The 24593-nt window shown below is 40.9% G+C and overlaps 1 protein-coding gene across 1 annotated transcript; it reads right to left on the reverse strand.

Annotated features, from left to right (window-relative positions):
• Window positions 1-1313: 1313 nt before the first annotated feature.
• Window positions 1314-18339, reverse strand: ufl1 (UFM1-specific ligase 1). Its single transcript, XM_026142559.1, has 20 exons — window positions 18287-18339; window positions 18097-18204; window positions 17766-17911; window positions 17626-17654; window positions 17415-17512; window positions 12960-13074; window positions 12650-12780; window positions 10813-10871; window positions 10434-10580; window positions 8291-8466; window positions 8000-8179; window positions 7788-7914; window positions 6126-6248; window positions 5776-5896; window positions 5524-5690; window positions 3966-4096; window positions 3771-3851; window positions 3538-3623; window positions 3273-3453; window positions 1314-1717 (listed from the first exon to the last, which is right to left on the reverse strand). The coding sequence occupies exons 2-20, from the start codon at window positions 18171-18173 to the stop codon at window positions 1526-1528; spliced, it is 2367 nt and encodes a 788-aa protein (XP_025998344.1). The 5' UTR covers window positions 18174-18204; window positions 18287-18339; the 3' UTR covers window positions 1314-1525.
• Between the last annotated feature and the right edge of the window lie 6254 nt (window positions 18340-24593).

The raw sequence follows: 24593 nt of genomic DNA on the forward strand, positions 1-24593 counted from the left end.
CAACAGGCAGACACTAGATGCCTTTCTTGATGTAATCAAGAAGGGGATTTGGATCTCTGGCTGGATTGAAAATCAGGCAGAATCAGGCTTAGGGAGGTGTAGCTGTTCACCACAACTAGTTGGTGGTGAGGGGAAAGAGAAGAGAGCGGAGAGCTCACCTTAATCTTAGACTTGGAGGCACTATTTTTTTTATCCCTTCTGCTTTGCAACTGGGTGCAAACTGCTGCAGTGTGACTCAAAAGTCACCCCTAGATGCATGCATGATCACAAGATCACTGAATCAGAAACCTCTTGCCTGGCTACACTAATAATGATATAAAAATTCACAAATTAGTGACAGAAGTCGGCCCTGGCTTAATACAATGCTATCCAGTACAGACTCTGATTTAGAAGCAGATTTATGAAGCATGCTCTGTTGTATAGTGACCAAAAAGAGACTATAACTCCTTATAGTCTTATAGTCAACATAGCCTTAACATTTAAGGAAAGCTCTTTTGATAATTGGGTGAAGGATGTGGAGTGGTGTGAACACATATGTTCAGCTTTTTTATGGTCTGGGTTAGTAATGGTTCTAATAAATTTCACTTCAGTTTTATTTCAATGGTGCCAAATCAAACCACCTGTCACCTCAAGGTGGGATGAAGGGAAAAAAAAAACATGTATATGCTGATTTTTTTACACTGAAAAAAAAAGAAGAGCAGATTTGTTCAACCTCAAGTACAAAGGGAGCTCCAGGAAACTGCTTTATGTGTTTGGCCTGCAGAGAGCTCTGACCTTAACACCTCTGAGATGAAGTAGAATATAAGAAGCAAATGCCAGCAAGCAGATTTAAAATCCTGGGGTTAAGCTTGAAACCACTGGGATGGAGACTGTGACATCCGTGTGTGTAGTGTACTCAGTTTGGTTCCTGCAGTGCTCTTCCTTTCTTTTATAACTGCATCAATATCACTCAAACGACTGTTTGCTGTTGGTGCCCCCAAGTGTTGAAACGCAGTATCATGCACTTTAGTGTAAGTTCACATAATGGTCACAAGACGGAGACAAACACACCTAATGCATCACTCTCAGACTCATCATGCAGACGTGGTACTGTCTTCATTGGCCAGTTATGCCCACATGTAATTTAAGCAGTTCAAAGCTCAGTTATGTTACATTTATGAAGCATGAAGAATGAGAACCAGGAATTTGCAGTACACGAGTACAAGCATTTAGTTCATTTACACCACTGTATTATCTGATGTTAAAAAAGGTCAGTAATAAAGTGTGAAGCCGAATGTTCTGCATTTATGCTGGTCACAGAAGAAGCAACTCACTTGAGGAGGAGGAGAGCATTTAATACGCAGGTTAATCAGAACCTCACTGAGGACAATTGTGTTAAATTCATCATACACAGTGATTTCCTTCAATAATTTAAAATGATGCCCACATAGAGAAATCATAGAAAAATACAGGACCACCAGCTGATCTAGAAGCAGCACAGGTCTTTAACCCTGTGACATTCCTTCCTCTTTATTCAACTGTTCAGTCAGTCCTCATTAACAGACGTCTTCCTCTGAGACAGCACCAGGTCCTTCACCTGAGGTGTAAGGGTCTGGACCTGAGCACGTGCGCTCCTCGCCTCCTCGTCCTGCTCCTCGTCATCCTCCTGCTTCTTGCTCTGGCTCACCAGCTGCTTCACCACCAGGCTCTGGTAGGTAGACAGCAGCTGCTGCTGTTCCTGCAACAAAATGCACACATTTCAGCTGCTTCACTCTCCTTGCAGCAGATGGAGACCACCGACAGCTGCTTCGCCTCAACACTACTTCCAAGCGATCCTGAGATGAAGCTTTCAGACAGCACAATCACACGACGGGCATCGTAAAGCTAAACATTTACAGTGTTAATGGATTATGCACCTGTTTCTATATCCAATGAGAATCATATCAACTCCGGGAGGGATGGCTGTGTAACATAATATAACTGGACTGTGTTTCCCCTACACCAGGGGTCAGCAACCTTTAAGACACAAAGAGCCATTTGGACCTGGTTTCCACGCAAAAGAAAACACTGGGAGCCGCGAATACTTTTTGACATCTAAAATGAAGATAACACTGTATATATTGTTTTTTACCTTGATGCTTTGTGTGAACAACTAAGGTGTGTCGGTTATGAAATCCATGAAGTGCTACAGAGAAAATTACATTTTATTTATGTAATTAACACATTTTGAACTCTTAAAGAAACATAACAAAAGGACAGACACCAACCTGAACTAAAGTGATTCATGTAGCAAACAGAAACTGTTGTGAGCCGCCACCCTTATATCGCCTTTGGGCTTTTGAAGCCTTGACCTGACTTTTAAAAAAAATAATTGGAAAAAAGCACTATGCTGCTGAAAAATAGATATTTACAAAATTCTGCCTAAATATGTATTTTACCAGGTTAATGTGTGTGGCGGGGCGTGGTCTGCAGCGCTGCTGCAGGGGAGGCGGACGCACCTGAGAGGCACCCGCAATCACGCCTCGCCGCCTTAACGTCTGCGCCATCTATGCTGTTGTTGGTATGTGTCGGGCTGTGAGCTGAAAAGCTACAGCCGGCTGTATACGTACAGCAATCGTGTGTGAAAAGTGGTCAATAAAGAGATGCTGAAAAGCATGTTCATGGAAACATCGTCGGGTCTGCTGTGATATGTTTACAATGGGACTTCTGCTCCTAAGCCTCTGCGCACAGCGTCTGCAACTCGGGGCTGTACGAAGTCACTTTCATCTTTACGCAGGACTGTAAGCAGTCATCTGTGAGGCGCGAGCGGTGTTTGTTTTTAACATAGTTCATGGTGGAGAATAGCTGCTGACATAATGTGGATCCGAAGATCCATAACTGGCCTACCTGGGGTTGAAAGTCTCGATAAATGCACAGCGTTTCGGCGGGTACACTGACTTCTGCGAGTGTGACGCTTATTTTGAGCAATGAAAAAAATAATAGAATATAATTTTATTTTTATATTTCAATATTACAATAATCTTCCAATTTAGAACTACAAGTTAAAAAAAATAACTAACATAAATAAAATACACTTCAGCTAAATACTACTAATTTATTTTCTCAAACCGCACGGAGCCGCACTATAAGGACTAAAGAGCCGCAGGTTGCCGACCTCTACCCTACACAGACGTGATGAAGGAGTGAGCAGACTGGTATATCTGATGATCCAGTTTATCATTTTTTAAAACTGATGGATTGTGATGCAACACTTTTCCTTCCCATTCAAATCACGTTCAATCAGCTGTACATACTGCAGATATTCTCCCCGTGAGTGTGCTGATGATCTGAGGCACACAGCGGCCCGGGGCGTGCAGCATACAGTGCGTGCTGGCCTGAAACAGCAGCACGCTGGTCAGGTGGAGGACCAGAGCGGGATCCTCGGTGTCCTTCAGCTGCTCAGTCAGGGCCTGGCGGTGCAGGAACAGGGCTTGTCTGCAAGACACGCATTCACACACTTCTAGACTCCATAAGTGGATCAAGGTGAAGAGTTTTGTGGCTCGAATGTGCTTCCACTACCTCTCTTTTTTCTTGTCTCCTTTCTTTAGCATGAATCCACAAACCTCAGCACAGGTATCCAAGTTAGTCACAAAGTCTTCAATGGACTGTAAACACAGAAAGCAAATCCACCTTACTTAAAATGTTATCCCTCAACCTTTCCCCAGATTAGCGATTTTTAAATTTCAAGGTATTAGCTGTCATTTTGCAGTCACCCACAGTGCAACACTATTTTAGACAGGCATACTACTTACTTTGCCGTTCAGGGAGTTGTGCAGCTTCAAAAGAGGCCCTTTGGTCTCCTCTGACAGTTTGCCTAAAATCTTCAGTCTGACCTGCAGTACCAAATACAGTACCGCATATTCAGTGTCAACTGTTGAATTCAGCTCCACAGATAATCGTAACACAGTTTGAATTTCAGGTTGCCGAGAGGAGCGACAGACACAGACCTCGTTGGTGATGGTGCTGGGATTCTCCACGGACATCATCAGGTCAGCAGCCAGGAAGTTAACCAGGATGTTACTGACATCAGTGCACACGGTCTTCAGGATGTGCTTAGCGATGTGGGCCTGGGTATCATCTGCATGCATAAAAAACAAACATACAAATATTGCATGTAAAGCCTTTGAAATTTTGGATGATTCTACTCAGCCCTCACCATTTTTACAGTCATTTTCACCATGATACACACGTTTTATAGCCTAATCTCTCCAGTGAATTATGTCGGAGAGCTCCAACTTTAGCAGTTGTTCAGCTGCTTCTATTTTCTTTGCATTTAAGTGCACAATTCTCAATAAATAACTCACTACTCTTGCTGGGTGTAAAGCAAGGTCAATACACAAAACCTGTTATATTTCTTTTATGTTCCTCTAGAAATCCTGGAGATTTGGACAGTTTTGGATTGAAGTTCCCTTACATACTTAAATGTATTGGCTCTATTTTGAAGTAACAGATGAGTGTGTCATCACGTTTTCACATTCTAATTAAATTACCCCGATGTTGTGGCTGCCACTTAGTTTTGGATGTTTGTTCTTGTTTTTCATCTGTTAATATCACAATATTGTGTCTCACTATGAGGTTTTTATCAGAGCTTTACTAAAAAACAACATTTGCTCATTTGTCACTGTTTAATCCAAAAGTGGAAATTCAACCCAATATGTGTGATGTTCAAAGAGGAGGTAATATCTGGTATTAGTTACAGGGTTTAATACTACAATGCCAGATATTTTTTTCAAAATAATCCTTATGTATCTTACATTGGGCCTCGGTGCCGCTTTTGACTTCACTCTCTTCTAACCTTTAACATCCACTAGCCCATCTGTGGTCTGTTGTGGGTTTAGGGCTGGTGCTTTTAGCCACACACTATATAAACTGACTTTGAGAAACTAGAAGATATTGTTTGTGTTGTAACTTAGCCATTACAATTTTTCTCTTAAAAGCTTTTTGACAGCTTAGCTGTTGATGCAGCAACGAGCTCCTTCTTCTGAATGACTGCCCTCCAGGTGGGTGGAGCTTCTGTGCTCACAGTCAGAGCTGTGCTCCTGAGACTTTCACATCATCACTTTCTTTGGCATCACAGAGCCAAGAGTACAAAAACTGTCTCTGAGCATTGGGTACGCTCTGAAGCCTAATGCTCGTTTCCCTCGACATATATACGAAAATAAAGCAAAGGATGCTAGCTTTCCTGAGTATGACTTGTCTTTCACGGCTAAACATTTGATTCATACAGAAGAACAAATATCAGAACATGAACCCTGACATGATCAGTTAATCCAGTGTAACAGATCTATTACAAATACAGTGATCTGCCAAACAGTAAGGGTAAAATCTGGACCTTGTGAACCCCGCCTCCTCTCTCGTCTCCTGTCAGGATGCGAGAGATGAAGATGGTCCTGCTTCTGATTTCCAATACATGGAACATGACCAGGGACGTGCAGAGAGGTTTAAAGGGGCGGGTGCTCAAGCCCCTCTAGCCCCCCCCTCTGCACGTCCCTGAACATGACTTACCTGAGAAGAACTTGGTGCCTTTTTCAAATAGTCGGATATTGTTGTACAGGTTGGTGATCTCTTCCTGCAGATCCTTCATGCTCTTCTTCTTGTTGGCCCCTGATGGAGAGCTGGTGGAGGACATGAACACTGTCCGCAGCACCTCCTGGTAGGCTTTAGTCAGAGGCCTGTAGGGACATTAACAGAAGGTGAATGAAGGGATTGTTGGCAGCTCTGAGAAAAGGGAACTTCAGAAAGAGATGTGTCTGTTACCTGACTAACTGCTCTGCCAACTCAGACAGGATTTCTTCAGGGCAGTCACTCACTCGTTCCTCTAAAACGGCTACGATCGCCTCCTGGGCCATAAAGGGGGTTTCAGTCTGTCTGCTGCGATCTTGGCAAAGGTAAAACACAAGCTAATTAGTCCCCCTGGAATCCTACAGTTACCTTTGTCTTCCATGTAGAAAAATTTAAAAAAAAAAAGCTTAACGACCCAGGAGATTCCTCGTAAAGCAGCCATTAAGCTCTTATTACAGTAAAAAGCCTCAGTGAGCAGGCTTAATGTGCAGATGGAGACCATATTTCCCTGAGAACATAAAATGTCTTTGTGACGGCTGACATACTTTGTTGAGAAGGTCCAGTTTCCTCATCGCTGTCTTCATCTTTCCGCCCTTTCTTCTTGGTTTTACGAATCCGGATCTCTCTGGCATTGCCTCCTCCACCTGCTTTCACACTGCCACTGCCCTCTGGAAGACAAACAGTTAACGGATCCCAGTCAGTCTGAGAAAACTCAACTTCTTAAAGTCAGCAAACACTGACTTGCCACATTGCAGATGTCTTTATTTTCACTGCTCTAGTATCACTTTAAGATAACCAGTCTATTATTTTTCCTGTCTTTGTCCTACGGGTCATTGTAGGGTAGATGTTGGCAGGTGGCGATGCCGTCTACTCCAAACGTTACAGAGCTGGTATAAAAATAGCACAAGCAACATTTGCATAAAGCTGTGTTGGACAACAAAACACACACATTGGGCCTCATTCATTAATATGCATGCAGAAATGATCCTGCTCGCTACCTACAATCTGCAATCTGCCACACCCCCATTTCACTGGGACATGTTTTATTGGTGAGGATGTTCTAAGAGAGACAACTGCAATACAAAAGCAAACATCAGGAGAATCTCTATAAGAATGACGGTTAACTGTGAGGCAAATCTTTCAAGTAAAAAAAACAAAACAAAAAACATATACGTCACATTTTAGATTTCAGAATTTCAGATGAACAAACAAAGATTAACATTAGACAAAACCTGCGTAAACGGAAAATACAGGTTTTTACTGATGACGTCATTCATTAAGAAGCTATCCACACCTGCTTGTCCCTGTGTGAAAAACTGCTGCCTTAGACTAATAACTGGTTGTACCATCCTTGGCAGCAAGATCTGCAATCGAGTGTTTGTAATAACTGGCAATGAGTCTCTCGCATCGCTGTGGAGGAAATTTGGCCCACTCTTCTTTGCAGAATTATTTCAATTCAGTTCCACTGAAGGGGTTTTGAGCATGAGCAGCCGTTTAAGGTCATGGCAAAGCATCTCAATCAGTTCTGGGTCCACTCCAAAAAATAATCTGATGATATTTGATGATTGTTTAAGTCCAAGTTTGTAAAAAAAAGAAAAAAGAAAAAGAAATATTGGTGAGTTTTCTTGTAGATTTATTACTACGGGCACCTTATTGAATCCCTCTCGTCTCATCGTTCTGGTTTCTGGAAGCAGCTCTGACTGCTTTACATAAATAAAGGAGTCGCTTTACTCTTTGCTGCGCCGTCATTACACAAGAAGCCACTGACAGTATTGTCCTAAACGATAGGTGACACGGCAACCATAAAAATGGCCTAAAACCCACATCTCTGAGCTTTGGGCCATTCTAATTGTTGCAAAGGCAAAGTGAAAAAAGTCTTTACTTGATCAAAAGAAATGAACAGATATTCCTCTCATTCAATTTCTTTTACCCACTTTCAGCTTTTTGCAAACAGAAACTGAAACATTTTTCTGCAAATTAAAACAGAAAAAATGATTTCATGTAAGACATCACTCATTAGACTCACTCATACATCATTACCTTAGAGAGCTTTGAGGACACATGTTGGACACTAAGAACCAAAATAAAATCCTGGGATTTCTCACCATTGTCAGTCTCCCTCACAAAATGCCAAAGGGACTAAAAACTATATGAATAAAAATAATAAAACAAAAACAGTGGGAGTTTGTGAGATAGGTTTCACAAACCTGCTGCCTTCTTCCTGCGCTCCGCTTCTCTCTTCTCCTTCTTAGAAGGTGCGGTGCTCTCAGTCAGGATAGATGCTTGCTTCAGATCCTCTTCAGTTATCAAAAACACTGGATTGCTCTTAACTTCCTGAAAAGCACACAAAATCTAGTTCCACCCTTTGGACAGAGCATATACATATACATGTAAAACCGGGTGTCAAAGGAATCTCTACCTTCTGAGCTTTCTGCTGCATGGCCTCATCAAATAAAGAGAGGCAGTTGCTGATGAACTTCTCACTGACAACCACGGTGCCCCCCAAGATTCTGGCAGACGATTGGATGTTAGTGTTTCTCATAGCTTGGTTAATCAGTATCCCAATGTCCTCAGTCGACAGGCAGCTGGGCAGAACTGGCTAAAGCAGCCCAGACAGAAGAGGATAAGAAACAGAAATCTAAAAACAAAAAAACAAACAAAAACGATGCAACTCCTCTAATATCATCAATTTAAAGGTTAAAGAGCTGACCTGGAGGTCAGTCCAAGTGGCGGAATTGACAGCTTCCTCCACAGAGGCCTCCACCTGGTCGACCAGAGCTTGGCCCACACAGGCCGCTCTGAGGAACAGCAGCTTATTAGACTTGAAGCGCTTCTTTATGTAGCTGGATGGGTCGGGAATCCCCAGTCTAACCAATGCATCAAACTCTGTGGGATAACGATGTCATCAGTTCATATAGTATAGCAGTTTATTTAATAACCCTGAGCGTAGGGCTGCTCGATTATGGCAAAAATGAGAATCACGATTATTTTCACTGAAATTGAGATCTCGATTATTTGACGATATTTATTTAACCCTTACGACCTACTATAGAACCAAGTCCGCCAGAGCTTATATTATTTTTTTTTTATATGTTGTAGTGCCATTTGTGGGAGCATTTCAAGTTGCTATACAACTGTTATAGCCCATATTTTAATAATATGTGTGCATTAAGTCCATAGTAACTACATTAATTGCAAAAAAGTGCAATAAACTACAAAACAATTGAAAATCGTTTTTTTACATATACTTCTACTTGGAGAAATTTAAGAGGTTTATCCCTCAAAACTTTAAATACAAAAAAGTTGCAAAAAATAGTTTACAACAACAGGAAATTTATTTTGAAATTATGAAATGTTCATAAAGATGATTTTTCTATGGTTGATGTCATCTCTTCTGCTTAGGTTTCTACAAAACTCACAGCATGTGACTGATGTAAAGTAACTGAAATCAGCTGAACCCCAAAAATATAGTAAAATACAACATAAACATGAATGCAGCAGGAATGTTAATCGATACCACAGTCCCATATCTGTAACACTCTGACTTGGGAAAGTAATTTTTTACTGTTCCCTTTAGCAGTTACCACACCAACCCTCTACATGTCCACCACTGTTTATTCTTAGTTAACCCCCTTTGCCATGTGTGGGTAGCAGCTCTGCTTGCCTTTCTGTAACAGTTCTTGCATGCCACTGCTGCAAAGTGCCAGGTGTCGCTGAAAAGCAAATGTTACTACCTTTTCATGATTACTGAGGGCACAAATGGGAACCTCAGTGTCCTATTTCACAGTTTTGCATGATGCGGATCTGCACCAAAACACGACTGCGTCTTCCTTTACCCATGGTCCACTGAGGCACTGAGTTCTTTGAAATTCATTGTTTTTTTTCCCTCCTTGTTTTTATAAATGTAACCTTGCTTACAAAATGACAGAACCGACAAACACATTGATCACCTGCCTCTACAATGGCTCTTGCCTCAGAGGAAAAATTGAGTTTTTAATCATTGTCATTTTTCATCTAGTACACACAAGATAATAACTTCTGTGCCCAAGATAAAAGAAAATATTTTTGAGACAGTCACAGCTCAGTATAACTGCTTATCTCAAGTCCCCAAAGTAGGAAGTAGGAGAAACTAACAACAGTAATAAAGAAAATTTAAAAACAAAAAACATCTCACTGTTTTTAGGGTAATAACTGTGCAACGACCAAATAACCAACAACTCCCTAAAATTTTTAAACTGAAAGAGTTTCAAATATTTCAGCCCTGCTGTCAAAGAGCCTCAAAAACTCAGTCTTACACTGAATCTCTTGTCATTTTTAACAAACATAGGAAATACTGTCTTTCCCCTCAATCCCCAACCATCTGCATAGACGGCTACTACTCTCTGAGCCTGGGTCTGCTGAATGATCTACCTGTTAAAGGGCACTCCTGCCAATCCATCACCAAGTGTTTGCTCGCAGGGACTGCCTGATTCTTTGAGTTCTCTCTCTAACATTGTAGAGTCTAAACCTTACCGCAGAATGTGCTTCGAGGTAATTGTTATTGTGAATGGATGCCAGTAACACTGAAACCGAAACTGGAGTTGATCTGAGGTTTTAGGAATTAAAAAAAAAAATCATTTTTCTAGTCATCTTCTCATGAGTGATCAAAGTAGTCTTGTGGGTATACCTCTACTCCAAGTATGGCTGACAGGACTTTGAAATTAGACGGCAAAACAGCCACTTTTTTTTTTCTTCTTTTCTTTCTTGTGGATCAGAAGATAAAAAAGCTCAAACATTCTGAATGAGACAGCTAGCTAACTAGAAAAAGCCTTAGGGTATTTTTGATCACCGACATCAAGTTTAACAACACCTACCTAAATATCCATTTTGCTGGAGAAAAGAATCCACCCAGGCATTTTGTGTTTTGGTGTAGATATCAGGGATATACACAGCCTTGTCCTGCCGCCCCCCAACCACGCTTCCTTTCAGGCGCCCGATATTCACCAACTCCTCCAAGACAGCTGAACCACAAAAAATACAATATCATAATACGCCCTCTAAAGTATTAAACAATGACAATAGAGGACTGTTTGTCTAATGTTTAACATTAGACAAAGTTGAAAACGATTAAAAACAAACATAAATATCATACAAGTTTAAAAAAAAAGAAGAAAAAAAAAAAGAAGACTAGTACACACATGAAACCAAAGAGCTTAACAGGTTAACTTAAATGATGTAGCAGCTGGTCCTTACAGTACAGAAGGTGTTCCTGAAATCCAAATGCTCCAATCATACTGCTGACAGGTGTTGGCCTATAGAAAAAGCAAAACAGCAGGAATTATAAGAAAGTGCCAACGAATGCAGCTGTTGAAGACAGCGGGGTCTCATGTGAGAACATTTATTTTTTCACATCTGTTAGACGTGAAGATCAGTTATTATTAATCTTTGACTTTCTCTTATGTATGTCTTTTATCACGTCTCCCTACACCTTACCTCCAACCGGTCACAGCAGATAGCTGCCCCTCCCTGAGCCTGATTCTGGTGGAGGTTTCTTCCTGTTAAATGGGAGTTTTTCATTCCCACTGTCGTCAGGTGCTTAAGCAGGTGGTCTAATTGATGGCGTTTTCTCTCTATTAACATAGGGTCTTTACTTTACAATATAAAGCACCAGTACTGAGGTGACAGTACTTGTAATTTACACTGAATATAGTTATATGGTAGCACTTATATCCTTAAACAGCCATATAGGCTAGCTTTATGGCTCTCTCTGTGGCAAACACTAGCTTCCAAAAATGCTAAAAACCTGTAGCAGAGAACAAAACACTGAACAGTGAAAGTGTTTTTACTAAATCACAGATGGCTTTCACAGTTCCATGAAAGTCATGGAGATTGTTAAAGCCAATGTGGTATTACAGAGTCAGGGTGTTCACTTTGTGTTCCTTGCTCTTTTAAAGTACATGTTCATCCTTCTCACACAATCTGCTGTTATCTGTCCTCGTTTCTCTCCATAGCAACACAAGTAGCCTACACCTCATCACCTCTGTTTCCTTCACCTACATGTCTATGGGGACATTCTCTATCACTTCATCCAACCCAATCAAGAATTCCTCTCCCTTTTCTATCTGATGCCCAACCTGTGGGGATGCACTGACAACATTCAGCACCATGCCTTTAGTCTTTATTAGCTTTAGATTAGCGAATGTAGTAAAATTAGGAAAACTTCACGCATTTTAATTTCTCAGCTATATTGCACCGGTGCAGCCTTATGGGTTTCATATCTGCCTGATTATATATCATCATTAGAAACACAACTGTTGTAGATGCTGCTTGTGACCAATAGGTTACACAGTAATTTAAATGAGAAAAATAATCATAGTGTGCATAAAATATTTGCACTATTGCACAGTGAGGAGTCTCTAACAAGGTTAAATGTATGTATATTTGATTTTATGAACTTCTCAAATGTTCATGGGATATTTTGCCTCGGTACCCTGTTCTCTGGATTGCCCATTAATCTTTAAATTTAACCGAAGGGCTTCGTTTAAGAACCAAGCAGTGAAAGAGAAACAGATACCATTTTCTTAATACTATTCATGTAAAGTCTTACTTTAACAACAAACTGAACATTACTATGAATTCACTCACTATCACCAACACTGGAATGATCTTTAAAGCAGCTACCCACTCACTGCATTTTTTGGTGTCAAAGCTTCACTAAGTATACACAGGGGAACCATAATGTAAAAAAACTCAATATGACAGAACATGCAAAACATTTTAGCTACCATCTGTCAACCTGCTGGGATGCTGCAACACAAACACAGCTCAAAATAATGTCCTGCAGACAGAAATCCTTCATAGCATCTTGAGCTATCCCACACAAACAGCTTAACCTTGCTTAGCATCAAAGAACTGTTTCTATAGTTTCTTTAATAACCTTGTTTCATTTAGTTACATTTTTTAACTGACTTGCTTTTCGATACACACAAGAAATGCTGAGACAGGTATGGACATATCAAAATCTGTACATCTGCAGAAGAAAAACAAAAAACAAGCCATAATAAATATTTAGCCTTTTTGCAATATTTACCTTGTGACTGCACTGAAGAGCCCTTGTATTCTAGCTTTGTGGCGAGCAACAAAAGCCGGGGTAAATATGACACCTCTGTTGTACTGGTCCATTTCTCCTTGGATAATCTTCCCAAGACGCTTCGACAACTCCTAAAATATGGATCAGAAACCCACGGGTTTTTTTTTTACTAACAAAGAAACAACGTGTCAAAACAAGCTGAGACCACAAAGAAGACTAAACCATTTTAAAACACAGACGGCACAACACATTGCTTAATTTAATGACCAGATTTCTTATTGGATTAAAAGGCACGTAAAAACTGGCTCACCTCAGTTAAGAAATCTCCTGGAAGGTCATAGCTTTTACACAGCTCTGCAATACTGATCATACCAGCCTCCTGCAGTTTGTCATTCACCTCCTCGGCCAAATGGTCCAGGTATGTGCTGCAGATGACAAAACATGAGCAGTATAATCACAACACCTCACTCTCATTTAACCTGTTCAGACTTGACCCTTATATACTATACTTTTGTAAATACTTCTGTGCAGAAATGAGACTTAACTAAACCTTTAATGTGAAAAATATATATTTAATTTATTGAATAAGACTTTGAATAGAATATAAAATTTAATAAGATAAAAATTTTACCCTCTTTGAAGTCATATAAGGAGTTTCCCTTCAAATCTGATTGATTTGCTTTTATGTAGAAATGAACTAAGAATGAAATTTGGTGACAGGCAATATTTCATTATTTATGGGCCCTATGTTCCTACAGGGATACAAATGAATTAGAATAGAATAGAATAGAATAGAATAGAATTCAACTTTATTGTCATTGCACATGCACAGGGCAACGAAATGCAGTTTGCATCCATCCAGAAGTGCTTAGTGATTAGAGCTGGGCGATAGAACGATAACGATATGTATCGCGATATAACTTTTACTCGATAGAGAAATTAAGCTATCGCGATAGACCTCGCCGCTCTTGTCCTCTTAAAATAAAAAAAAAAAAAAAAAAAAAAAAAAGGTCAGCCAATCCAAACTAAGTAGCGCAGAGCCGAACCAATCACAGCCGCAGCGTCACGTCGCGTGACTTGTTACGTACAGCACAAGTGCCAAGCCGCACGTGTGTTTGTTTGCGAAGCAGCCAGCGGGTAATGGAGGAAATGAGTGTGCCGACTAGAAAAATCAACCGAGCGTGACCGAAGAGAAAACAGATGATGGTTCCAATGCCGGAGAGATTGTCGAACGGAAGAGCCAAAGAAGTTCCGTAGTGTGACGGTATTTCGGCTATTTCAAGTCTGACAAAAAACAGAGTAGCGTGCACTGTAAATTGTGCCGAAAGCAAGTCTGGAAATACAATAAACTGGTGCATGCGTCACACTGCGCCACGTTATTGTTTCGGTGAAATGAATTTCTACAATACTGTTAATTCTACTCTCTGCAGTGTTTAAATGCTTACATATACACACAGTTACTGTCCGTCCACACATACGACTCGGTTCTGCTTCTATGCCCCAGCTTTGTTTACTTTTTCCCACCGAGGCTTCTAGACTTCTGATTGGCCAACATTTCTGCACGGTTAGGAATCTAGCGCCACCTGCTGCTTTGGCATGTTCATAGCAGCGTTTTCCTTCATTTCTGCCTTTATGTGTGGACGGGATTATTTTTTAAAACGAAAACGGAAAATCTCCGTTTTCAAAAATACCCGTGTACGTGTGGACGTAGCCTCAGTCTCTGACTGGAAGCGCTAATTCGTCATTCGGCTTTTGTCAGACTAAAGTAACTGTTAAAACTGTTTGAAAAGCTAAGCTATACAACAAGGAGAGATTGAGAATTTCCTTTTAGTTCTCAGTTTATTTGATATTGACAAAAGTTAGTCAGTTTTGTCTGTTCTTCTGTAAAACAAACTAAGATTTATTTTTAGAATTAATATTTTGTTTCTAAGTGGAATTGACAATTTAGTCTGTTTCGTTTGTTCTATTTTGAAACTTAAACGCTTTAGCGGCTGCCTTTTGTGTAGTTTGCAATATTTGCCTTTATTTATCTGAAAAAGTCTCATGTTCCTTAAGTACATCTACCCTGTTGAACTTATTATGGGAAATAAATATTTAAATAAAAACAAGCTGCTGATTATTTCACATTTTACTTGTGAGCAACGGCACATTTAAATCTTACAAATATAGTTATTTGGCTTATATCGTGATAGATATCGTTATCGCCTGAAATGAAAAAAACATATCGTGATATGAAAAAATCTCATATCGCCCAGCTCTATTAGTGATATAGATATATTACAATATATATTAGCAATAATATAGATATGTAAGTATATTACAGAAATGGGTCTATTATGTTATAATGTACACGGTATGAAGTATGTTGTGAATATTCTATAACTATAAGTATGTACAGGCTGTAGTGAGTACAAGCTATGTACAGGATATGGACAGGATATAAATATGAAAAACTATACAGAATATGAAATAAATAACTTTACAGGAATCTGAGATATACAGCTATACAGAAATGGGAACTATGCAAGTTGTAAACAGTTGTAGGGTTAAAAATTATCGTATGTACAGAATGATTGTTTACACAGGGCTATACAGTAGTGCAGTTAAGGTAAGTGAGGGTGTGGATAATTTCTACAGAGGCTATATAAAGTGCTAGTGGTTGTGAGTGGTGGTTCAGTCCATGTTATTATTGTGTGTTTGAGGGTACAGTTGTCCATTGTGTGTGTGTGTGTGTGTGTGTATGTTCAGTCCATGAGTTAACGTGGGTCAGATGTCAGGAGGCAGAGTTCAGGAGTCTGACAGCTGTGGGGAAGAAGCTGTTCCGGTACCTGGTGGTCTTAGTCCGGAGGCTCCTGTAGCGCCTCCCAGAGGGCAGGAGGGTGAAGAGTCCATGTGATGGGTGACTGGGGTCTCTGATGATTTTCCCAGCCCTTTTCAGACACCGCTTCCTGTAGATGTCTTTTATGGCAGGAAGTGGTTCTCCGGCGATGCGCTGGGCAGTTTTCACGACCCTCTGCAACGCCTTCCGGTCCGAGGCAGAGCAGTTCCCATACCAGACTGTTATACAGTTGGTCAGGATGCTCTCGATGGTGCAGCGATAGAAGTTCACCAGGATGTCTGAGGACAGGTGGTTCTTCCTCAGAGTCCTCAAGAAGAAGAGGCGCTGGTGAGCCTTCTTGACCAGCTTGGAGCAGTTGGTCGTCCAGGTGAGATCCTCGGAGATGTGGACTCCCAGGAACTTGAAGCTGCTCACACGCTCCACAGCCGTCCCCTTAATGTGGATGGGTGGATGTGGGTCAGCATTCCTCCTGTAGTCCACGATGAGCTCCTTGGTCTTCTCGGTGTTAAGCAGCAGGTTGTTTGTGTCGCACCACTCAGCCAGACGATCCACCTCCTCCCTGTAGGCGGCCTCATCGTTGTCACTGATGAGGCCAATCACCGTGGTGTCATCTGCAAACTTAATGATGGTGTTGGAACCATCAGCAGGTCTGCAGTCGTGGGTGAAGAGGGAGTAGAGGAAAGGGCTCATCACACAGCCTTGTGGTACACCGGTGTTCATTGTGATGGTAGATGAGCAGCGGTTATCCAGCCGGACATGTTGGGGGCGGTTGGTCAGGAAGTCCAGTAACCATTTGCAGATGAGGGAACTGATGCCCAGGTCTGTCAGTTTCCTGATGAGTTGTGAGGGGTGGATTGTATTGAATGCTGAACTGAAGTCTATAAACAGCATTCTGGCATAGGTGTTGTTGTTGTCCAGGTGTGAGAGGACAGAGTGCAGTGCGATGGAGACTGCATCCTCTGTGCTCCTGTTCTGGCGGTATGCGAATTGGTGGGGGTCCAGGGTGGGGGGGAGACAGGATTTGAAGTGTGCTAATCCGAATTATCCGAATCCGAATTATAAAAATAACTGAACTGTTTTAAAGTCTTTTGGTTCTTAATCAAATTAATTGTGAACCTTTAGCTAGCACAAAACTGATGTGCACAAGTAAACACAGGTCAGCATCAACTTATTTGCAGACAGCCCAATAACAGTTAAAGCTTCCTTTATTGCCTCCTTCAGCAGAAGACAAACTGGAGCATTCTTTATGAAAGGAAAGGACATAATGCCATCCCACAATTCACAGCGAAGCACCATCTGGGCAATCACGAAAACGATCAACATAATAGACGAGTGACACAGATTGTGTCAATATTAATTATACGTTTGTTTTCCGTGCCATACCCTGCTGATGTGTTTTGAACCTTCAGCAACAGCCTAAGTTAAACCCACAGTCAAATTATGAACATTAATTTGTTATAGAAAAACTGGCTCTCTAAAGCTCACTAAAGCTTTCTAAATCAAGATCATCCTACACTGAAATGACAAAAGTCTAAAGTTTATCAAAATGAAGTTTGCATCGTTTATGTCTGTAGCTGCACTGTTGGCCTTTAGAATTATCATTAATTTTACCTCAAAAGCTTCAGTTTTGTAAAAAGAGTTAACAAGTGCAATAGGCTAATGAGATGGAGCTTAACTATTATAATTAGCTAACTTAAGTGTTATAGCTTTTTCTCTGGATCCTATAGACCTAAATATCTTGTAGCATATATCGAGAAACACTGGGCATGTGTGAAATGAGCCCATAGAGTCTAAAGTGTTGGCTGATAACTTAGTATTTTGCTCTTTCATGCAAATATGCAACTTGGCTCACAAAACCCATTATAGTGCTGTCCATAGTGTGACTTTATGGTAGCCATTTTTATACAGTATAGACCTAATACTCACTCATCAATCAGCTGTCCCAGTACAAGCTGAACCCCTTTATCAGACTTTGCAATTTCATTTGCTCTGTTTTCAACATGGACCCAGTCCACATTGATAATCTGAAAGGAACAACATCATGAAAACATTCATAAAACATCTGACCCAAATTTGAATGAACAAACTGTATATCTCATCTAGAGGACGCAGGACGAAACACAGTGTTAACACACACCTGCTGGAGGTCCACAATGTTGATTCTCCCTGTAATACAGAATGAAAGCACTTAGTTTCTGTCACAATCTACAATTCTGAAAATGTCACAGGGACAATGTGACAATGCTGCATCTCATTTCTTAAACTTCTGTATCACACCTCCGTGCACGTAGAGTTCATCTCGGATCTCCCTGCTGATCTGAGCTGGGGTGACATACTCTTTACCATCCAGTGTGTGCACCACATCCAGCTTCTTGTCTTGGACTAGTTTTGCAATTATTTCAATGCAATTTCTTTCCGACAGCCTGCGGAAAAGTTTACACAAGTGCCGTAAAGGACAGTGTAGTATACATTTATTATTGTGTTTGTTTTAGTCACAACAGTTGTTACAAGAGAAGCCACAATCTTCATCTAATAGCGTTACTTTTAAATCAACTTTAATGACAGCTGTGATTAGCTTTGATGCTATCACCCGTTTAGTTGCGTTTACCTTTGCACTGTGTCAGCAAACTGCGCTCTCTGGAAGTCTGCGGCAAGCCGGCGAATCTCTTCCCAGTCATCCGCCATTACTGTGAGTTTTTGAGTTCGCAAAACCAGCCTGTAAAACAGCTACTTTCAGTGTTCAGTGTCTGCTAACTGTTTGTTAGCTAACGGAACAGCTCAGACACACGTCAACATACAATAACCCGCTACAGCGAGCCAGAAGGGACAAAGCTTCTCCTCCGACTTTTCGCCCACAAGTCACGTAGAGCAAGAACAAGCAGAGCGTCTGCTTTATGTTGAGAGAAAACCGTCGATATGATTCAAACTAAGATTTAGAAATGTGTACAATAATTTGTGTCTAATTATACAGACAAATTTTTTCCAATTCACACACAAATACAAATAGATTAGAACATACAAAGACTTATAAAAGCATTTTATAAAAGCTATACTTCAAAATAACAACAACAACAGCAACAAAAAAAAAACCCGTGATCGTTTAACAGACATTTTTATATTTAAAGTCAACAGAATGATATTTTTCACTTTCAAAGAGCTTACGCCCACATAGAGCTTCCTGTGCGTATAAATGTTTAAAGATATTTGTGACATTTTTACAGATCCTGGAGAATCTCCCAGAAATCACGGGTTGTGTGCACTGGCCCTATCGGGACCTCTCGCATAGTCCAGAACTACCTCCTACAGAAGGTTGTATTAGATTTTTAAGTTGTAATACATCAACATGTATAGAGTCACCCCTCCCACCCCAACAGCATCGTATTCTCAGCACATATGTATATCAGTTACACCATAGTTCTCTGTACAAACAATCCCGTTATAAATTGTAAAAAGTGTGTCCAGATCCGGTAGAAGTCTTTTCTTTAGCTAAGAACGTCAACTTTCTCATTGCAAGCCTGTCATTTCTTTGATCCATTAATTAGGGGTGGGTCCATGTATGTCCTTCCATCTTAAAGAAATTTGGCTTTCATTTCTTTCCATGTAGTTGGAACTGTCCAGAGAGAATGTGGAAAATGCACAATTTTGCGTCAACTGGGATAACATGTTCTATTAACCTGGAAATTAAGTCAAGAATTCCTTTCCATAAGGGTTGCAATACTTTATAGTCCCACATACAATGAAATAAGGTTTCCTTCTATTTACTACACTTAATACAGTCATTGCGAATACTGGGATTAAAACAGCCATTTGTACTTTAAAATCCTGAACCTTGTGTCAATGGTTTGGGTTTGAGCCACAAGACAGGTCTATCTCCAATCTTCTACAGGAAGCTCAATTTGGAGGTCATTTTTCCATGCAGTCAAATAAGAAAGGCTTTCCTTAGAAACGAATACGAATGATATTATCACCCCATTGCCTGAGGAGTCTCGGGGACTGCTCCCTTACACTCCTCCTTTATTAACTGGAATACTTGCTGATTAATACAACTCTATTCTACTCATTTGTTTTTTATGTCGTGTTCTTCAGGAAAAATCTGGATTTTGTTTTTAACTGAAACATGGCAGCTAATTATGGAATGCTTTCCCTTTATTAAACTTTGCCCCGTACGTAGACAGTGCCTTTCTGATCTCACCGTGACCTTTAGATGTGGAGATGAGCTGGCTGTACTTCCAGCTGGTACTTTCAGCTAGTGAATACTACTTTTAACTCCTTTCAGATACATATCATGAAGACTGGTGAGATTAATCTATTTTCTAGACCACTGGGATGAGCCTGAAGTTTCTTAGCAAACTTCTGTAACTTATTATAACCACCATTAGGTTGGAAATAATCTTTCTGCCTTCTACAACTAGAACATATTTCCCGAGTTTCTTTCTTATCCACTGTAAAAACTAAGGTGTGGAATCTTAGGCTAAATTTTGGTCATTCTTTGGACTTGATGCTCAAATTAATTCTATGGCCTTAGATTTCGGTTTAAAAGCTTGGTTTTTACTTTTATGGCCTTAGGCGATAAGGTGACTTATATTACATATTCCACCCCTATTCTCCAAACTTGATTCTTAGGTCCGCAGATGGAAGTTTTCTTGTGATGCCATGAACTGATCTGAAAGCAAAGGGTGTTATGGCCCTGTCCATAATCTGTTTTGGTGGCTGTTGTTGTCTGTGCCTTTAAGTCTTTGCAGGTCCCGGAGTGGATGAGCTGACGGCTGCTGATTGGTCCCCTGGCCATGTGATCTTCTTCAAATCCCTCACCAGCAGTTGTCCTGGGGCAGCCACTGACAGCAGCAGCAGACCTGACCCTGGCCTCCAAAACCTGAGACTTTTGTGCCTGTGATTTTTGCGGCCTTTCTGAGTTTTGTATATAGTGTGTACATTAGTTTTCATTGTAAATAGCACTGCAACAGAAGGGGTGAGCTGCCGTATTGTTTTTCCTTGCACTGTTTTCTCCTGTTTATTTCAGTTAGGGAGTTAGGTGTAGCGCTTGTCTTTTGTTTGATGTTTGATTTCACATAGGGTTCTAGATAGCACCTCCTCCTGACTTAGCTTGTTTTGTTTGTTATTTTGGCCTTTGTTCACCCTGGAGCTTCATTTTTGCAGTGTAGAGAATAAATCACAATTCACTAAGAAATTGGTTTTCCCTCTGTGTATGGTTTTGGGGACCAGGGCGGGGCAGTCTTTTCAAACTTATGTTGCGTTCCTGTACCCCTAGACTGGGGCGTAACAAAGGGGAATTCTGCATTCCAAACCTTCAGTCCAAAATGCTGGAACAGATAACCACTCTCTATTAACACTTTAAAAAAACAGCTTAAAATTCATGAGCTTTGATACATGTTTGGGCAGCATTTTGTGTTTCCTGTTGTCTTACTTGTGTTTATTTGATTTTTATTGTAAATCAATTTGTGGTTTTTTTTCTTGAAAAGAGATTAATTTGAATTATAGAAGTATCCAGATGTTTAGAAACCTCTCTAATAGGTATTAGGTGTTAAGTTCAGGAAGTGTTGTTGGTGTGTGTGTTTTCCTTTTTCTGTGACCATTAGAAGCCAAAGTGAAAAATCACACACACACACAGGAGCACTTGGGATATGTATATTTTCAAGACTGGTTTCTACAACTTTCATCAGATGGATCACAGCAGCTGCTGCATACGTTATACAATCTGTGCACCACAGAAATGAGATCATGTGATTAATAATAAACACATGAAAACACACACATCCTGCCTCATCAGAGGCCTGTACTATGAGGGAGGATTTATTTCTTATCTGGATAACTTCAGGGTCAACCGTGGGTTTTCTGTACTACAAACATGGTTTACTTCTCACTGGAGTATGTTGCCGTGGTAACTTGCACAGTCAATATAACCTGCTCAGGTCAGATTCCAGATTAGTGATGAACAGGTGTGAAATCAACACATACTGAACAATCAGTTCTCTGGAAAGCAATGCCTTTTTTGATATAGAGTATTTGTATTTCTATGATATGCATTTGCAACAAATAAGGATTCTTAGACACAAATTTAGTCTTTAATTATTTTCCTGGTGGCTGTTTTTAACAGTTTTACAGCTATTTTATTTTTCAGTAAGCATTAATATAGCACATGAAAGTAGGGCACCTATTTGCTCTGTATGTCAAATTTGCACGTGGACTAACCCTACTTTTGAATTTTGTATTTAGATTTATTCTTTAGTTGTTCTCAGACCCTTAAACCCCACCGAGGCCACAGCTGAAAGAATAAAGACTAAAACTGTCTTTTAAACATTAATTTAAAAGACAAAATCTGATAGAGTGGAGTAGATTATAGTGTCCATCAGATTCTTGTGTCTTAGTGATAGAGCTGTAATACTGATAAATCTGTTAACTTACACACACTTTGGAATTTCATCAGAAAGTAGATATATCTGTGCAAATGCTGCTCATCTCATCCAACCACACTTTTCTCTGCCCCCTCACTTCTGTTCTGCTGGGCTTTGTTGTTGTGCAGTTATGAACTCAGCTGCACTGAGCAGATGCACGTAGGTTGCTGTAAAGAGGGACATCATGTGGAGGTATTATATGGCTGTAAATTAAAAACCTCACAAACAGCAAGGTGTCTTGGAAGAAAATTCTCTACTTTGGCAACAAATTATATAAACAGTCGAAAAAACAGGAAACGAGAACTTTTCTCATGGAACAAGAAGCTAAAAAAAACTGAGCGAGTAGGAGGGAAATCCTTCAGACAGACCCAGGCCCAGTCCTTCCAGAGAGGCAAGGGCAAATATATGAGGCTATTATTGTAGCAAAACCATTAGTGTGTGTATCCCAAGCTGCACTTTGGTTTTTTTAATCTGTTTGGAGTTTCCTGTGTGCATATTGAAATTTATGTGTGCATCTTCAGATCCGTGTTTGTTTAATCTGGTTTGGTAATCTCTACATAGATTTGTAAAAGAGTACAAGAATGTGCAAATGTGTATTCCGAATGTGTGTGTAAGATTTCTAAATGTATAAATAAATGTAAGTGTGCATTCATATTAATTTATGGAACGTCTTAAAGTTTACCCAAAGCCCTGCTTGTTATTCCCATACAGACTATGTCAGCAAAATGTGATTTAAACATAAAAAACCCCACAAAAAAGTCTTATGTCCTGTTAGTAAATTATGTAATAATTGATTAAAAAGCTAGGAAATGTTATTATTTCTCAATTATTGGGGAAAATAACAACCCAGGGTTTCTCTTCAGCACTACAGCTAGGCTGACAAAGAATCAAAGCTCTGCTGAGTCGAATATTCCTTCAACGTTAACTAGTAATGACTCCATGAATTTCTTTATAAATAAAATAACATTACAATTAAAAAAATAATTACTCATAACAATCTCACAGATATATAATTATGTACAGTTACTTTCAGTATGATTGATATTTAGAGACTTTCTATCCTATTGATCCATCCATCTTATTCAATACCTCATTCCAAGACTGCCCAAAGAAGTCCTACCATTAATAGATACTTCAATCATGAATATGATTAATCTCTATTAATGGGCTGTGTACCACAGGCAGAGGTGGCAAAAGTACACACATTCTGTACTTAAGTAGAAGTAGAGATGTAGAGATACTAGTGTAAAAACAAAAATCCAGTAAAGGTTGAAGTTGTCACGTCTGCCGAGGCGAGCAGTGTGGTGTTGGAGGGAGAAAGGACCCAAAATGCAGGCGGTGGATGATAATGCTAGTGATGTTTATTTACAAAGTGGCGTAGTGGCAAAACGGGCAATGAGAGATGACATATAACTAAAGAAACCTAAACTGGGAAAACTAAATAACAAACCTGAGATGATACCAAATGGGGTGAGAGACAGCGAGACGCAGACAAGGAACAGGACACCGTGGAACACAGACAAACCGGCAACAGAACACACAGGGCTTAAATACACACAGCAGTAATCAGGGGATGAGAAACAGGAGGGCACAGGTGTGGGAGAAATCCCACACCTGGGAGAAATCAGAGCTGACGGGACAGGGGAAACGTAAACTGAACACACTCACATGAGACGGGGACCTTCAGAATAAAACAGGAAACTCAGACACAGAGAGCCAGACAAGACACTGAACTAAACAGACAGATTCACAAACAAACAGTATGACACCATGGACAGACAGGACACAGAAGTGGGACCAGGGCAGGCACAGAACAGAAACCTAACAAATGGCAAATCATAACAGAATACATACTCAGAATAAACAAAAGCATAAAGAAACACAAAAAACTGAGTCGGCAGACTCAGGACCATGACGGTACCCCCATGACAGCCCAACAGAAACACAAAAAACGTTCAAAAAACAGAAAACAACCCGACCAGGTCTGGCAGTGCTGGTCCAGGAAGGAGGGACCGAGTCCAAAAACAACCAAAAAAAAAAAAAAACCCGAAGCACAGAGAGCAGATCCAAAACAATTCGGGAGGCCGACCCGGAGGACGGCGGCACAGCAGTCCAGAACAGTTTATCTCCGGAGGCCGATCGCATGGAAGGCAGTGGCGGCGACAGAGCAGATCCGGAGGCCGGCCACGCAGAAGGCAGCGGCGGCGTTCAGCAGGTCGTCCACAGTGGTGACGATGCCCAACAGGCGGCCTGGCAGATGACCGACGATGGTGAGGCCGCGGGCTGGGCCAGGCGAGGCAGAGGCTGCTGGCTGGGCCAGGCGAGGCGGAAGAGGCAGAGGCTGCTGGCTGGGCCAGGCGAGGCGGAAGAGGCTGCTGCTGCTGCAGGCGCGGATGAAGACACGGAGGCTGTACCAGATGAAGATGAAGACACTGTAGGCAACAGCGTGGAAGCCGCAGGTGGTGGCACTGCAGGCGATGGCGTAGAAGCGCAGGCGGTGGCGCTGCAGGCGATGGCGCTGCAGGCGATGGTAATGGCTGGACGGGCTCCTCGGACCCTCCAGCAGGGGCAGTCACAGAACCAGTGGGCACAGGGGCCCCTGGAACACACAGGGCAGAACCAGCAGGCACGGTGGCCTCTGGTAGACACAGAACGGAACCAGCAAGCGCGAACACCTCTGGCAGGGACAAAA

Source organism: Astatotilapia calliptera, chromosome 15 (assembly GCF_900246225.1).
Source record: "Astatotilapia calliptera chromosome 15, fAstCal1.2, whole genome shotgun sequence".
Lineage (NCBI taxonomy): Eukaryota > Metazoa > Chordata > Actinopteri > Cichliformes > Cichlidae > Astatotilapia > Astatotilapia calliptera.

Bases quoted from the DNA above. Each gene is read 5' to 3' on its own strand.
- ufl1 (XM_026142559.1), bottom strand. From the start codon at position 18,173: ATGGCGGATGACTGGGAAGAGATTCGCCGGCTTGCCGCAGACTTCCAG. The intron at 8,180-8,290 runs GTCAGCTCTTTA...GGGCTGCTTTAG, and splicing joins CCACTTGGACTGACCTCCAG to CCAGTTCTGCCCAGCTGCCT. The intron at 1,718-3,272 runs GTATGTACAGCT...ATTTTGTTGCAG, and splicing joins TCACGGGGAGAATATCTGCA to GAACAGCAGCAGCTGCTGTC.